Source organism: Quercus lobata, chromosome 2, assembly GCF_001633185.2.
Source record: "Quercus lobata isolate SW786 chromosome 2, ValleyOak3.0 Primary Assembly, whole genome shotgun sequence".
Lineage (NCBI taxonomy): Eukaryota > Viridiplantae > Streptophyta > Magnoliopsida > Fagales > Fagaceae > Quercus > Quercus lobata.
Genome location: NC_044905.1, coordinates 22,690,437 through 22,706,265, shown reverse-complemented (window position 1 = coordinate 22,706,265; position 15,829 = coordinate 22,690,437). Strand labels below are relative to the sequence as shown.

General features: G+C 29.2%; 1 protein-coding gene and 1 long non-coding RNA gene across 2 annotated transcripts; both read right to left on the bottom strand.

Annotated features, from left to right (window-relative positions):
• Positions 1 to 223: 223 nt before the first annotated feature.
• Positions 224 to 4,738, bottom strand: LOC115977818 (caffeic acid 3-O-methyltransferase-like). The gene is made up of 4 exons (XM_031099844.1): positions 4,283 to 4,738; positions 3,499 to 3,809; positions 734 to 798; positions 224 to 631 (listed from the first exon to the last, which is right to left on the bottom strand). Exons 1-4 carry the CDS (start codon positions 4,708 to 4,710, stop codon positions 335 to 337), a joined length of 1,101 nt encoding a protein of 366 aa, XP_030955704.1. The 5' UTR covers positions 4,711 to 4,738; the 3' UTR covers positions 224 to 334.
• Positions 4,739 to 12,536: 7,798 nt separating this feature from the next.
• Positions 12,537 to 14,501, bottom strand: LOC115975907. Its single transcript, XR_004088205.1, has 3 exons — positions 14,347 to 14,501; positions 14,094 to 14,138; positions 12,537 to 12,642 (listed from the first exon to the last, which is right to left on the bottom strand). It is a non-coding gene; the product is annotated as an uncharacterized LOC115975907 (long non-coding RNA).
• Positions 14,502 to 15,829: the final 1,328 nt, after the last annotated feature.

Below are 15,829 nucleotides of genomic sequence, written 5' to 3'. Positions count from 1 at the left end.
ATTTCCCATTTACTAAGGCAACAAAACAAATGTTTTTAAGGCTGTTTAACACTGTGAACAACATTGCATATGTAATAACTTAAATTCTTCTTTTATTGTTGGATTTTTTTTTTCATAATCAATAGCTTTTCCATGCATTGCACGGGTTAGTGACTAATAGTACATAAGTTGAAGAAAATAAAGATAACTTCCACAACCAACTAGAGCATAAGCACAACAAAACTATGGAAATGTATTTATTTATGAAATTCATGTACCAACTATTACATGAGATGGAGTTCGTAGAGATAAAATACAAAGCATAATAAGTGCAGCAAAGCTACAGAGGGTAAAATTATTTATGGAACTCCATGACTGCCCAAAGAGCATAAGCACAGAAAACAACTTGAAAGTTTGAAAATCCGGATTCCTTGCACAAAGCCTCAAATTCTTTCTCGGTTCTCTCCTGGCCTTCAAGGTTCAACAACATGCTAACGTCAAGACGAGAGATATATTGAGAAGCCATACTTGACACTGTAGCTTCTGGCATGAGTAGTTCAATAATAACTACCTTCCCATTATCTGGTAGTGCTTTATAGCAGGTCCTCAAAAGTTTCTTGCAGTTTTCATCATTCCAGTCATGGAGTATATTCTACAAGTGAAAAAATGCAGACACAAAAATGATTACTTTTGAAAAAATTTACCCAAAAATTCTTTATCATCATATACTTTAAACACAATATCCAAATTCTACCTTCATTACAATTGCATCCCCTTTAGGTACATTGTGAAACATATCTCCTCCCACGTGCTCAATACCTGCATAGAATATGAGTTGTGCTCTTCATTTAGGAAGAATCCTTGTGAACAGGACCAGCTTGATAAATGCCTAAGACAATAACTTTAAGTGATATATATATATATATATAGAGAGAGAGAGAGAGAGAGAGAGAGAGAGAGAGAGAGAGAGTTGTTGTATTCAAATCTTGCTAATATCTACGTTTCTGTTGATTATATGATTAATTCACTTAAGTTTTCTTGTAATAAAGTTAATCTTAAGTAGGATTTCATAAATTTTAATTTTAAAATACTTCAATATGTATAAAAAATTGTAACAAGAGTTATCAATAAAACCGTGTTAGTGATACATGCATTTGGAAAATTATTAATCTAATCTTTTTATATAATTCACTTCATCAATTGGATTCTTTTTTTCTAATATTTGTAAAACTTAATCAAAAACTTATAATTTTTGAAATAAATATAAACCATCAAAAGTTTCACCTAGATTTTTTTAATTATAATCAGTATATTGCTAGTAATGAATTTCTCAAGATATCCTTTTGAGATTCAATTCATTCTTCTATTTTTTTATTCTTCTTAATTTTTTCATATCCTAATTCTTATTTTTCAAGAAATTTATTTTCAAAATAATATCTACAAATAAAAAAAGGCACTATATAAAATATAAATTTATAAAATGACTAGAATAAAATAAAATTTTAAAAAGTAAAATAATATAACCTGACTTATCAAATGCAGTATTAGAATTTTATTTATCAATAGAATCTCTCAATAACCTCAACCTTCACAAGATCCGTCCATGACTTTCCCTTTGCGCAAGCATAATAAGTTTCTTAACCCTCTAATAATACTTTATTGTTATCATTTGATGAGTTTTTACTTTTTAAAACCCATTTCACTCTTAGTTATTACTATCCCTTACTTGGCACCACTAGCATGTTGGGTTTCTTAACCCTCTAAGAAAACTTTTTTTATCCACTTAAGTTTCTTAATTCTTACCAAAGGTCTTGTAGTTGAATTGATACATTCTCATGCATAAAGTGCTTGGGAGTCTAGGCAGTAAAGAGTTTGTGTTTCGGGATTAGCAACATATTGCAATTATCTAAAAAAATGTTTCTTAATTCTTGAGTAATTCTTTTTTTGTTTGTTATTGTTTTTTTTTTTTTTTTTTTTTTTTTTTTTTTTTTTTTTTTTTTTGCATCCACTCCTCTTTTTTGTGGAGATAGTTTGTGCATTTTCACAATGAATGTTCTTTTTTTTTTGAGAAACAAACACACACGCTCACACACACACAAGGGAGATGCAAATAGGTTCTAACACAAGTGCACATCACAACTCTACTCAAAAGGCAAGCACGACACACAGAGCATTGAATACTCTACTCAAACGAGAATCAAACCCTCATGAGATTAAACAAGCACGATTGAATCAAACCTCAAACAAAGATGGAAATCAATGATCAACATCGAGTGTTTTTCGAGAACAAAACTAAATAAGCACTACTGAATCAAGTTTTGAGTGAGATATTTTGATAAAACATGATATTTTGAGATAAAAATTAGGATTAACTGAGCACGGCCAAATCAAATCCTAAGAAATATTTTGATAAAAATATGATATTTTGAGATAGAAACTAGGATTAAACGAGCACAGTCGAATCAAATCCTGAGAGATATTTTGATAAAAGCACGATATTTTGAGCTAAAAGCTAGACTTTTTTGGATATACATCACTGTTAGGTTTAAAGTATATTCTGTGTATCCAAGAGTTAGACCCTTTTAGATATATATCACTGTCAATTTCTTTATTTATTTTTTCCCTTCAACAGTATATTAGAATTTGACATACGCTAGTTGTTGAGCCTTTTTATTATTATTATTTTTTTTGAGAATACTGAGTATTTGGATATACGTCACTGTCGGGTTTAAAACTTATACTGTGTATCCAAGAGTTAAACCATTTTAGATATACACCATTATCAGTTTTTTTAAGACATTCTCCCATCTCCCTCTGTATGTGTGTGTTAAAATATTTAGTATTCTCAAAAGAAAAAATAATAAGTTAATCACACATTGAAAAATGAGTGTGAGTTAAAGAGATTTAAAGTCTGTACTGTGTATCTAAGAGTTAGGCATTTTTGGATATACACTACTGTTAATTTCTTTAGTTGGTGAGCCTTAACAGCAGTTCCTACCAAACAAAGATACTATATGTTTAATAAGTAGGTGTTTAATGAATTATAATTAAACAAATTTAATAGTAATATATATATATATATATATATTAATAGGTAAAACTTAGAGAAAATCCAATTATATTCTACAATTGAAGTCCAATTTTGCGCCATGTATTCTAAATTATTTATTTTTAGATAATTTTATTTCTTAATTTTGAAGTCAAATGTGGGACCACATCATAAATATCTATCCAAATGAATTATTGCGTACAAAAACTAAATAGTCAGGAATTAATTAACACAAAAAAAAAATTAAAATTGACAATTTACATTTTCTACTTAATAATATTCTTACAAGACTTTAAAAAAAATTAAAAAAAAATATAAGAAGACTATTAATAATATTTAAATTATATATGTAAGAATTATACTATACATCTTAATATATATATTTTAAGTATATTCATGTATATACATGAGGTTACAAGTTAGCATTATTAAATAAATTAATCCTACTATAAAAAAATTAAGAATTTTACCAGGATAAGATTGTGCGCTTTGTATCACATGAGGCAAGTCAAAGTTAATGCCTTTAATGGAAGGGTACTTGGAAATGACCATGCTTAGGCATTTCCCATTTCCGCCCCCGACATCAACCAATGATGTTAGCCCCACAAAGCCTTGGTATACCTCGAGAATTTTCGACAGGGCTATTGTGGAAAGATCAGCCATGCTCTTGTTGAAAAGTATGTTGAAAGCTGGATCCTTGTCCATATATTGGAACAAGGACTTTCCATGCACTCTTTGAAATTGATTACCACCTTCAAGAATGGCATGCTTCATCCGTAGGCTGCGACGTAGAAACAAATCAGATAACAGAAGGAAATACAATACACAAGTAATATTATTTTGATTCATCATATATATATATATATATATATATCAACATATGGCAAATTGGCAATATATAATTCTTTTTTCCTAAATATATAATGTACTGCGGATTAACAAATAATATATTTTCTTTTTAATTTACAACAACTTAATATATAAATAGTAACGCTATGAAAACAATAGTTTTCACAACTAATCATAAAATTTGTCAGATTTGTATTAACATCACTTTTATTACTCATCAATCACAATAATTTATATTATCAGTTTTGAAAAATATTAGTTCCCGATAATTACTGATATTGGGATTCCTAACGGCATAAATAAGAAGTAACAGCCAGCAAAATCATTCAATTATGATGAAATGTTACTGCCCTTTTTTGCATCATATTTTTGCATTTATTCAAAATCAAGGAGACTCGTGTATACCTGGCCTCCCAAAAGGCTCGGTGAGAAACGAAAGCTGAAAGAGAAGCCAGGGAACTGCCATCATCTTTTTCAACAAAGAAGTAAGAGGTTGGTGTGAGTCCATAAAGTCTCTCAACCCTACCATCTTCTAGTGTGTGGATAGAGCATGTCAAAAGGGAGTGACTAACAAGGACTCGTAACATGCGATCCAACCTAGAAGGTGTATCAGAGTCAGTGTCCTTTGTTGGAAGCTGAGAAGCAATTTCAGAAGTTGTGATACAAGCAGCAGGGCCTGTTCTAGCAATAATTCCAAACAGGTCAAGCTCAAAGGCTGCATTTAGGACACAAGAAAATATTTGGGCACTGGAGACTAGGATAGCCTGGAGGCATGCCTTATCATCTTCACTAACACTAAGTGTGGGTGTAACTTTGTTTTCTAAGGAACCCATTTTAATTTGCTTCTTTCTCCCTTTTCGTTTTTCCCTCTCCTATAAATAGGCCTTGCATGATAAATATCTTGTTTTGTAGATTTAAAACCAATTTTTCTAAAGCCATCAGATCAAAGTCGTCCTTGTTGCGCTAATACAGTGACCTTAGACCACAAACGTGCTTAGAATTTTCTACTATTATATAGTAGAAAATTCTAGTTGAAAATTCTAATTACGTGCAATAGTCCATCACTCCAATTAGCAAACGTGCAATAGTCCATCACTCCAAAGCAAAGTCACCCTCCAGCTTGTTGAATATGCGTTCATACCATGTTAAAATCAAAGAGAAGAAGAAAAATAAAAGATTGATGTAGAGATTAATTGTAGAAAAGCGGAAGTCTATAGTAACTATTATCTTTACTATTTAGAATTTGTGTTACACACAGATCTAGTGAATGAGTTGTGTTTGATTCAAATTAGTCAAGTTCGGGTTGAAAATAATTTCAGGTATCAAAAGGATCATTCTAATGAGTTGTGAGCAGATTAAGTTGATCAAGTTACGGGTTGACGCATATTTTTTCACACGCAAAAATAAAAAATAAATTTAAAAAAATACTAAATGTTAAAAATAATAAAATACTTAAAAATAAAAATTAAATAATACATAGATTTTTAAGTTTACCCAATTCAAAGTTCACTAATAATATTATGACCATAAAAATTTAGGTGACTTCTCGTTAACTACCCAAACCGACTACTTCAAAACTTTCATATATTTGTACTTCTTTTCTAATGGAGGAAAACACAAAACAACTTTAAGCAGTAAGTATGAATCATAAAATGACACTGTCCAACAGCCAAAATGGCCATATATATAAAATGACACTGTCCAACAGCCAAAATGGCCATATATTACCATTTGGCAAAATATTTAGTAATATGTCATTGTTTTTGAATTATTTAACAATCTATTACCTTTTTAAAATTCAAATTTGTCATGTAACTTGAGTTCCAAAAACTCGAGTTTTTAAAAAAAATAACTTTCAAATTTACTATGTCAATTTTTATGAAACTCAAATTAAAAAAAAGTGATAAATCTCTAATTATTTCATAAATAGTAGTAAATCTATATATATTTTACTAAATAATAGTAAATCTATACATATCCTATCAAACAGTAATACTTGACCATTTTGGCCGGTCTAACTTGAAAAAGCAAAAGGAAAGAAGGGAAATTGACATCGTAATAAAAGCTTCCTGACACATCAAGGTTTTATTATTATTATTATTATTATTATTATTTATTTTATTCGGACACATCCAAGTTAAGTTATATCATATTACTGTTAACTTGTTCTTTTTTTAATGCCACATCACTTTTAACTTGATCTTGTCTCACATTTTCAATTTTCTCACTTAAATATACTGTCAGAACACTTTATTTTCTCTTTTTTTCCCCCTCAAATGTTAGAGATACAATAATTTTTACAATAATAACGTTATTAAATTTTTACTTATTTTTACTTGGACTCATATTAACATTATTTTTATATCTATTATTAATAGTTAACCTTCTCAATAATTATGAAATTTTTTGTGACCTTATATTTATTGATTTTTTTTTCATGTTTCTCACCATTTTAATTAGTGGGTCTTGGTTTTACCTAAAATAAAAAATAATAAAACTTGTTGACGGTACGAAAACCCCAAAGTCATCACTATATTTTTTCTTCCCTCATATTTTTTTTTTCACAATTTCAAACTCTGTGTTTTTTCTATTAACTTAAATTTTAAATATTTAAAATAATAGAAAAAACATGTTGAATAATATATATATTTTTAAAGTAATCAAGGAAAGTGAACATTATAAACTATTTTGTAGGTATATTGCTATACTCTCAACACTTCGACTAGCCTCTGAGCACACGTGTGAGCGCGTGCTTAGAGGCTCTTTGATTTTTTGGTTAAGGGTTAATTTAGAGTATTTATTATAATTTAGGTTTACTACATTCTCCAATCACAAAAAAAACCTAGGGGTGTGATAAAAAAAATTATTTCACCACACATAATACTCATCACACCCCTAGTTTTTTTTTTTTTTTTGGTGATTGGAGAATGTAGTAATCCCAAATTATAATAAATGTTCTAAATTAACCCTTACAAAAAAAAAAAAAAAAAGCCTCTGCACGTGCTCAAAGGCTAGTATTCCATAATTATTATCCATTTTTGCCAATTTTATTTATGTAGTAATCAATGTGTTATTGATTTGAAGATGATGATATAATTTAGTATTAACCTTTAGGGGAGGAAAAAAAAAGATCCATTGAATAAATCTTATAAATAGTGTATATATTAAAAATGTATAATGAAATTGTAACAATAAAACTACTTACAAAATACATGTGATGACCTTCACAAAAGCTATAATTAGGGGTGTCCACGGGTCGGTCCGGGTCGGGTTTATGCCCAACCCGCAACCGACCCGCTTACTTCGGGTGGCTGATGGAACGACCCGCTGCCGACCGCCGACGACATCGGGTCGAGTCAGATCGGTCTCCGGTGAACGACGGTCGGGTCGGTCGGCCTCGGTACTGAGAAAAATCACGGAATCTTCGCCGGATTGACTTAAATCCACCGCATAAGCCCAGATTTCAGAGAAAATCACAAGATCTAAGCAAAAATTGAAGCAAAAAGCACTATATCAAGCCCAGATTTGAGCAAAATCAAGCAAGAATCGAAGCAAAAATCAATCCCAGATCTGAGCAAAATTGAAGCAAAAGCACCACATCTAGCCGGATCTAAGTAAAAATCGAACAAAATCTTCATATCCCCACCGGATCTAAGCAAGAAAACCAAGATCTTCACCGGATTTAAAGAGAAAACCAAGATCTTCGCCGAATCTGACCAAAAACTACCAAACTTCTCACCGGAATATCGACGAATCTGAACGGATCTGGGTAAAACCGGCGTTCTTTCTTCGCTTTCGTCGGTCGGATCGGGTATATCAGGTTTTGAGGAAGAAAACCCGCCATCCGAACCGCCTAAAACGGTTTTTGGTGGCAGAGACCCGTCTCCGACCGTCACCGGCGTCGGGTCGGCCGGTTTTCGGGTCGGCCCGGACGGTTTGGGCGGGTGGGTCAGTTTCCGGGTTCTGATGGACACCCCTAGCTATAATGAAGAAATTGATGGATCAATGTAGGAAATTGAAATATTTACAAAAAGTAACTATAAAATAATTCACTACATCTGAAACATGGAAAATGTGAGCATACTCATAACATAAGCCAAGATAAGCATACACATAACATAAGCCAAGGTAAGCACGATTCATACAACATCAATAAATGAGAATGATTTAATAATTAAGATTTATTTGTGTCAACTACTTACTACACATTCTAAAGGGTTCATAATTCTTGAGTTGATAGATAGATAATATTGGCACAATTAAAAGGAGTATTAGGAAAGCTATGGTTTTGATTTTGATTTTTTTTTTTTTTTTTTTTTTAATTCTATATCAGGAAGAAGGAAAATTATTAGGTATTTTCGAAGTACCATAAATGCGTACTCCCTCCTCTCACATGAATGGTGGGTCCCACCATGAATTTAATTAGTGGGACCCACAATTCATGTGAGAGGAGGGAGTACGCATTTATGGTACTCCGGGAGTACACAATAATTTCCCCAGGAAGAAGGGGTCTTTAAATCACTAGGATTGAAAATGGAAACAACAGTGAGAAGAGATGAAGAAATCCAGGCGGGTATTGTTTAATTTTTGTGTTATTGTTTGTTCAATTCGTTTGTGTCACACAAATAAATTACCCTTTGGAATTCAAAAGCAATTATCTATCTTTAAATTGGAAGTGAACTTGAAATAGGATGTTATATGTGTAGTTGATTATGTTGTTAACATAGATACATCCGTTTTTTTCTTTTTGGTGTGGTGTTGTTTTATTTGTGATAGTTATCAAGTTATATTTAATCTTAAAATGTAGTGTTTTAATCCTAAAATTTAGCCTTGAACTACACATCCATAACAAAAACTTAAAAAAAAGCTTATATTTAAAACTTAGCAACTACCATTTTTTTTCCTTTTACGGTAAAAGACTCAGATATTTGTTGTTTTAGTGTTTTTTTTTTTTTTTTAATAATTTTGGTGGTGTTGTTGTTCTTTTATATTTATTTATGACATTTATCAAGTTAAATTTAATCCTAAAATATAGTGTTTTAATCCTAAAATTTAGTAATATAGTACACATCCATAATAAAAAGTTAAAAAGGGTTTATATTTATTTATGATAGTTATCAAGTTAAATTTAATCCTAAAATGTAGTGTTTTAATCCTAAAATTTAGTAATATAGTACACATCCATAATTAAAAGTTAAAAAGGGTTTATATTTAAAATTTAGCAACCACCTTTTTTTTTCTTTTACGGTAAAAGGTCCATAGTTTTTTTGTTTATTTTTTTATTTTATTTTTTTTGTGTTAAAGGAAAGGCTCAAAGTTATCAATTTTTGTTTAATCCAAAATTTTAGTTTTTTAGTCCTAAAAGTTAGCCACTTACTACACATCCATAACAAAAGTTAAAAAGAGCTTAAATTTAAAATTTATCATCTACCTTTAAATTTGAGAAAAAGTATGTAATTTTTTTATGGAGTAGTAAACTAATAATTATAAAAAAATAAAAATTGAATTTCACATAAAATTATACAAATGATAAATATAGTTTCTGTTACAATAAAAAAAAAAAAAATTTACAACAATCTCTTAGATAACAACCACTTCATGTGAGGTTTGAATCTCATTCGAACTTATCTAATATTTTATTCCAATGCCTCCTCAATGCAATTCAATAAATTTGTGCATACGTTAACCTAAAAGAGATAAAAGAGTTAGGGTTATATATAAGGTTATAATTAATTAACAACGTTGTTTTTTTTTTTTTTTTTTTTTTTTTTTTTTTTGAGAATCAATTAACAATGGCTTTGAATGACACTTTTTGTCCACACACTTTGAATGACACTTTGCATGACTTTGAATGGCTTCGGGTAAATAAAACGTTTTTGTGATTTTTTGTTAAATGAAGGGAAAAAAAAAAAAAAGCTTTATATCCGGTTCCTTAAAAAAAATTTTTTTTTTTAAAAACCTTTGAAAAAAAAATATAAAAGAAAATTCCTATTAAAAAAAACAGTTTGTGTTTTGAGGGATTACAAATCCAAAACACGTTCCAGTTCTACAACTTACACGGCAAACAAAGTTAAATAAAAATTTTTTTTTAACACATCCCCAGCAAACTGTCCCCAAAACCAAGAACCACTTGTTCCATTTTAAGAAGTAAGTTGAAACACCACAAACAAAAGTGCCCACAAATATGAGAACCAAGCACCATATTTTCACCAATACCAATAAACTAACAAGTAGTGTAATCTCCTTTAAAAATATATATAAAAGAAAATTTCTATAAATAAAAAAAAAGTGTGTTTGATTCTACCCCAAAATAAATAGAAAGAGCCCTTACCAATATACTTTCTCAAGCAAAGTAGCCACCTCAAGCACAAACAGGTAATAAGCAATCGTCAAACACCCTTGAATACTTTGTAGCCATGGCAGGTAAGAATTAAAAGAAAGTCAGTGATAAACAAAACAAAAGAAAAGAAATAAAAACTTGCAAAATATACAACTTGAAAAACTATTGGAGCCTTTGACAAAGTCTGTTTAAATTGTTTAGAAAGCAAATCTGAAAGTAGAAGAAGAAAAAAGGAGAGGATTTAGAGCTAAACTGAATATCTTTAATTTAAAGAAGAATGAGAGAAACTGGCAAAGTGTAAGTGAGTTTGTGGGTCTTAAAATATAGGAGTTTTAATTTACATATTTATCTTCGTTAGTTGAAAACTTGTAAGTGGGTATGATGAAAAGTTGGAATAAAAAATAATAATAATAATAACTAGCCTCTGAGCACGCGCGGGCTCTTCTATTTTTTGGGTAAGGATTAATTTAGAGCATTTATTATAATTTGGGATTACTACATTTTCCAATCACCAAAAAAACCTAGGGGTGTGATGAGTGTCATGTGTGGAGAAATAATTGCCCAATCACACCCCTAGATTTTTTTGTGATGAAATATTATTGTGATTGGAAAATTATTTCTCCACACATGACACTCATCACACCCCTAGGTTTTTTTGGTGATTGGAAAATGTAGTAATCCCAAATTATAATAAATGCTCTAAATTAATCCTTACCCAAAAAATAGAAGAGCCTCTAAGCACGCGCGTGAGCGCGTGCTCAGAGGCTAGTCGAAATAAATTACTTAAGTAATAATGAAATGTGGATCCCACATTTGCAACTTGGTAGATTAATGTGTTTTTTTTTTTTTTTTTTTTGAAAATCTTTGATGATCTTTTAAGTTCAAATTAGTCTACTATACACGTTTAATTTATAAAATTTAATTTGCACTATAGAATAAACAAAATCCGTTTTGCTCAAGCTAGCTCAGTTTTTTGTTTTTTAGTTGATGAGTGTGTAAGCAAGTTAAACTAAGTATATTCTCCTCTCTTAACTTAATCTTTAATTTACTTTTTGAAGTAAATAATACGTTATTTGGTAATGAAAAATATAATCATTTTTACTGTTTTCTCTTTTTCGAAAACTCAAAGTATTTACATTTTGTACTTTGTTTTTTTTTTTTAATATATATATATATATACATCTATCCATGAACTATTTTAGAAATCCTACTTTTTAGCATCTCACATTTTCCTCTTTTTTTTTTTTTTTTTAATCTCTTCCATATTTTGGAAAAAAAAGACTCCTACAATAAAACTACTACTATAATTTCTCCTTCCATATCCTTATATTTAGGCACTAACATAATTGATTTTGAAAGAAAATAAAATGCTAAATTTTAGGGAAAAAAAATTTTAAATCTAATATTCCATTCTTGTAAAGACTCTCACGTTCTCTCTCTCTATCTATGTACTATTTTAAAATTTTCCACTTTCTATCCCACGTTAAACATCTGAAGTTTCCCTTTTTTTTTTTTAATACCTTTTTGGTGTTGTTGATGTTGTTGTTGTTGTTGTTTTTTTTTTTTTTTTTTTTTTTTTTTCAAATTTTGTATATAACAGTTATAATTTTTTGTCATGTACTATTGCTCAAAATCACACTTTAAATTTAGACCAAAGCATTAAACTAAGTATATACTCCTCTCTTAATTTAATCTTTAATTTACTTTTTGAAATAAATAATACGTTTTTTTAAGTGAAAAATGAAATCGTTTTTATTGTTTTCTCATTTTCGAAAATTCAAAGTATTTACATCTTGTACTTTGTATTTACTATTTTAAAAATCCTACTTTTTAGCATCTCACGTTTTCCTTTTTAATTTTTTTAATCTCTTCCATATTTTGGAAAAAAAAGACTCCTACAATGAAACTACTACTATAATTTCTCCTTCCATATCCTTATATTTAGGCACTAACATATCTGATTTTGGAAGAAAATAAAATGCTAAATTTTAGGGAAAAAAATTTTAAATCTAATATTTCATTCTTGTAAAGTCTCTCACGTTCTTAGTGTTGTTGATGTGGGTTTTTTTTTTTTTTTTTTTTTTTTTTTTCAACTTTTATGTATGACAGTTATAATTTTTTTTCTATTCGTAAAATGTAGTATTTTTAATCCTAAAATTTAGTCATTTACTACACATCCATAACATAAGTAAATAAAAGCTTAATTTGAAAATTTTATGGTAAGAGATACACGTTAATTGTATATAAAAGAAATATAGTTTCTATTACAAAAGAAATTTTTTTACAACAGTTTCTTAGATAACAACCACTTTACGTAAGGTTTAATACATATAATAATTCTTGTAAAGTCTCTCACCCGAACTTATCTAATATTCCATTCCAATGACTCGTCAATGCAATCCAAAAAGTTTGTGTGTACGTGAACCTGAGAGAGATAAAAGAATTAGGGTTAAACCAAGTATTTAAAAAAAAAAACTTTAATTAACAAACCAATGTTTGAATGTATAGGTGTAGCAATACAACTTTTACAATTACCTTCAGTTATATATATTTTTTTGAAACGTAAGATATATTGGAGAGTTGGAACTAAAAATTTAGGATCAAATAGTTTGTAACGGAAGATGTGGGTTTTTTTTTTTTTTTTTTTTTTCTAAAAAAGTGTGTTTGTTTTAATTTTAATTTTTTAAAATGGATAAAGTAATTTGAAAACTATTAGGAGAGTGATCCTGTAAAAAGGTGTATATATCTAAAGGTGTGAAATCTTTTTTTGTTTTCCAGTGTTTAATTCATTAGCCTAGTGGGGGAGTCTTATTTAAGAAAAAATAATCCTATCCCATTGTGGTTAAAAACCTCTAAGAGTGCGTTTAGTTAAGTGCCTAATTTTAAGGGAAGAGATAAGGATTAAGGAGAAAAATCTGAAAATTTAAACAACAAAAAAAATTAACGTATAGTTAATTTAAACAACAAAAACGTAGGTAATTTAACTAATTTTTCTATTAAAAAAAATAAACGTATAGTTAATTTGAAGAAGTGGGTTAGTGGGAGAGTGTTTCTATTTTGTAGGCAATCTTTTAGTATAAGTTAAACATGTTTTAGTCATTTACCTCACGTTCTCTCTCTCTCTCTCTCTCTCTTCTTTTTTCTTTTTTTCTTTTTTCTTTTATTAAGATTTATTTTTTATTTTTTTAAACTTCACTTTCCTTACTCACGTTTAAAATTATTTAGTCATCACCAACATTTCAAAATTAATTTTTTTTAAAAAGAAAAGAGAAAAAAAAAAAAAGGTGTGATTGGAAAATTATTTCTCCACACACTCATTACACCCCTAAGTTTTTTTTTGTGATTGAAATACTATCCCACGTTGAAATACTATCTCACGTTCTTTTTAAAAAAAAATAAAAGAAAGATACCCCGGCCACCCAAAAAAAAAAAAAAACACTCCCAGTACCCCAAAACACTCCCACCTTCATCAACCAAAAAAAAAAAAACTCCCCACGTTCAAATCACGCTCTATCAATTATCTACCCACGTAATCTATCAAAAAATAGAATAAAATTATCAGTTCTCACAAATACAAACTCATCCCAGTAGTTAAAAAAAACACACACACACACACACACACACACACACACACTCGATCAAATATCTACCCACGTTCCTATTGAAAAAAAAAAACTATAAAAAATAAAATTTATAAAAAAAAAACTCCCAGTACACCAAAACACCCCCCACGTTCATTTAAAAAAAAAAAAAAACTTCTCAGCAGTTGAACTTCTCACAAATACAAATGCATAATATTCATCACACCCTAGAAATTTTTTGTAACTGAAAAATTAAGTAATTTCAAATTAACTGAAATAGTAAGGGAAGTCATACTGTTTAACTGTTTATAAATGATTTTGAATGCTTGGATCACAATACCTACAACATGAAATGACAATTCATTAAGAAGTACAATGGTAGAGTATATGAAGGAACCATTTATTTCAAAATTACATTTAAAAAAATAAAAAAAGAAGAAAAAAAAGAGTTAACGTGATACATATAAGAAAAAAAAAAAGTAGAATTAAAGAAAGTCAATCATAAACAAAAGAAAAGAAAATAAAGAGGAACTTGCAAAAAATAGAACCTGAAAATTTGTTGAAGCCTCTGACAATAAATGCCTTTAATCTGAAGAAAAAGAAAAGAGGCTGAAGAAAAATGAGAGAGAGAAAGTGAGATAGAAATTGCAAAGCGTACGTGAGTTTGTGGTTTTAAAGTGTAGGAGTTTTAATTTACATATCTATCCCCAATAGTTGAAAACTTGTAAGTGAGTATGATGAGGGTATCTTAGGCATGGAAAATGTGGAATCCAAACAGGGGAAACCCCTTAAATAGTAGTATAGATAAAAAGCTGGAATTCATTTGAACAAAAAATACCACACTTCAATTTTTTTTATTAAAATTTCAATAGCAAAATTTGGTGCTTGAATTTAGGAGAAGTTTGTTATAGTTAGTAACCACCGTTACTGGGCTGTTAGTAATATTTAGTAAGAAGTTATTGCAAGGAAAACGTGGAGAGTTTTCCTGATGAAGTTTTTTTTGGATAAGGATAAGGGGAAAAAAAATTAACCAAATTAACGTGAAGGAGAGGGAAAAAAAAAATCTTGCAAAAAAGAATTTTTTTTAATGATGGGATAAGGATAATAATTATAAAAAAGGGATAAGAATAAAGGTTTTTTCCCCATAAAAAGAAGTAAGACTTTTTTTTTTTTAAAGCAACTTAACGTGTAGGAGAGGGGAAAAAAAAAAGAGGAGATCCTGCAAAAGATTTTTTTCTTTTTTAAATAAAAAAAAAAAAAGAAGAAGAAGAGGATAGTTGGTTGCCAGATTTTGATAGGAGTGTTTGTAGCAAATTTGAATTTTAGTAGTAGTGGTTTAGTGGATGTGAAGTTATTTTGTAGTGGGTTGTTTAAAAGTTAGAAATATAATTTTACTTAATTGTCCTCTAATTTTGTCCAGATGTAGGGGTATTTTGGAACAAAAAAATCCGGTTTAAACAGGGGTAGTCCCTTAAATAGTAGTATAGGTAGATAATGACAAATTATTGCAAATTACAGCTCAACCCTCCAACTAACAATATACAATACTTTGATGCTTGTTCTAACTAACTCTGTACAAGTACCTATTGCACACAATTACATAGCTGTGATGTCTTGTATTGAAGTCCTAACATGTCTCTCTCCTTAAATAAAAAAAATAATATATATATATATATATATTAAAAAAAAAAAAAAAACAAACAAACAAGAAAAAAGAAAGAAATTATTAAAAATTTTTATGCAATATCTTAGAACTTCAATTGGACAACAAATTAAAACTCCTAATCTAACACAACAACCTTAATGTTAAAAAGGTTCCAATAAATCAAATCAAGTCTCCTAATTTCACTCAAACATGACTCTTAAAGAATCAAATAAATAACAAACAATCACATAATATGGAAAACATAGCCCCTGCTCCTCACGTCTCGCCTCCCATTCACATACCAGCCAACAAAAATTTTTAATCCAAAAATCGATTGGAAAGCAAATTAAAACTCCTAATCTGGAACAATAATATACATTGAGATT

Excerpts from the sequence above, each read along its gene's own strand:
- LOC115977818 (XM_031099844.1), bottom strand. The coding sequence starts at position 4,710 with ATGGGTTCCTTAGAAAACAAAGTTACACCCACACTTAGTGTTAGTGAA. Across the intron at positions 3,810-4,282 it reads CGAGCCTTTTGGGAGGCCAG|CCTACGGATGAAGCATGCCA; the intron begins GTATACACGAGT and ends TCTACGTCGCAG. Across the intron at positions 632-733 it reads GGGATGCAATTGTAATGAAG|AATATACTCCATGACTGGAA; the intron begins GTAGAATTTGGA and ends TTTCACTTGTAG.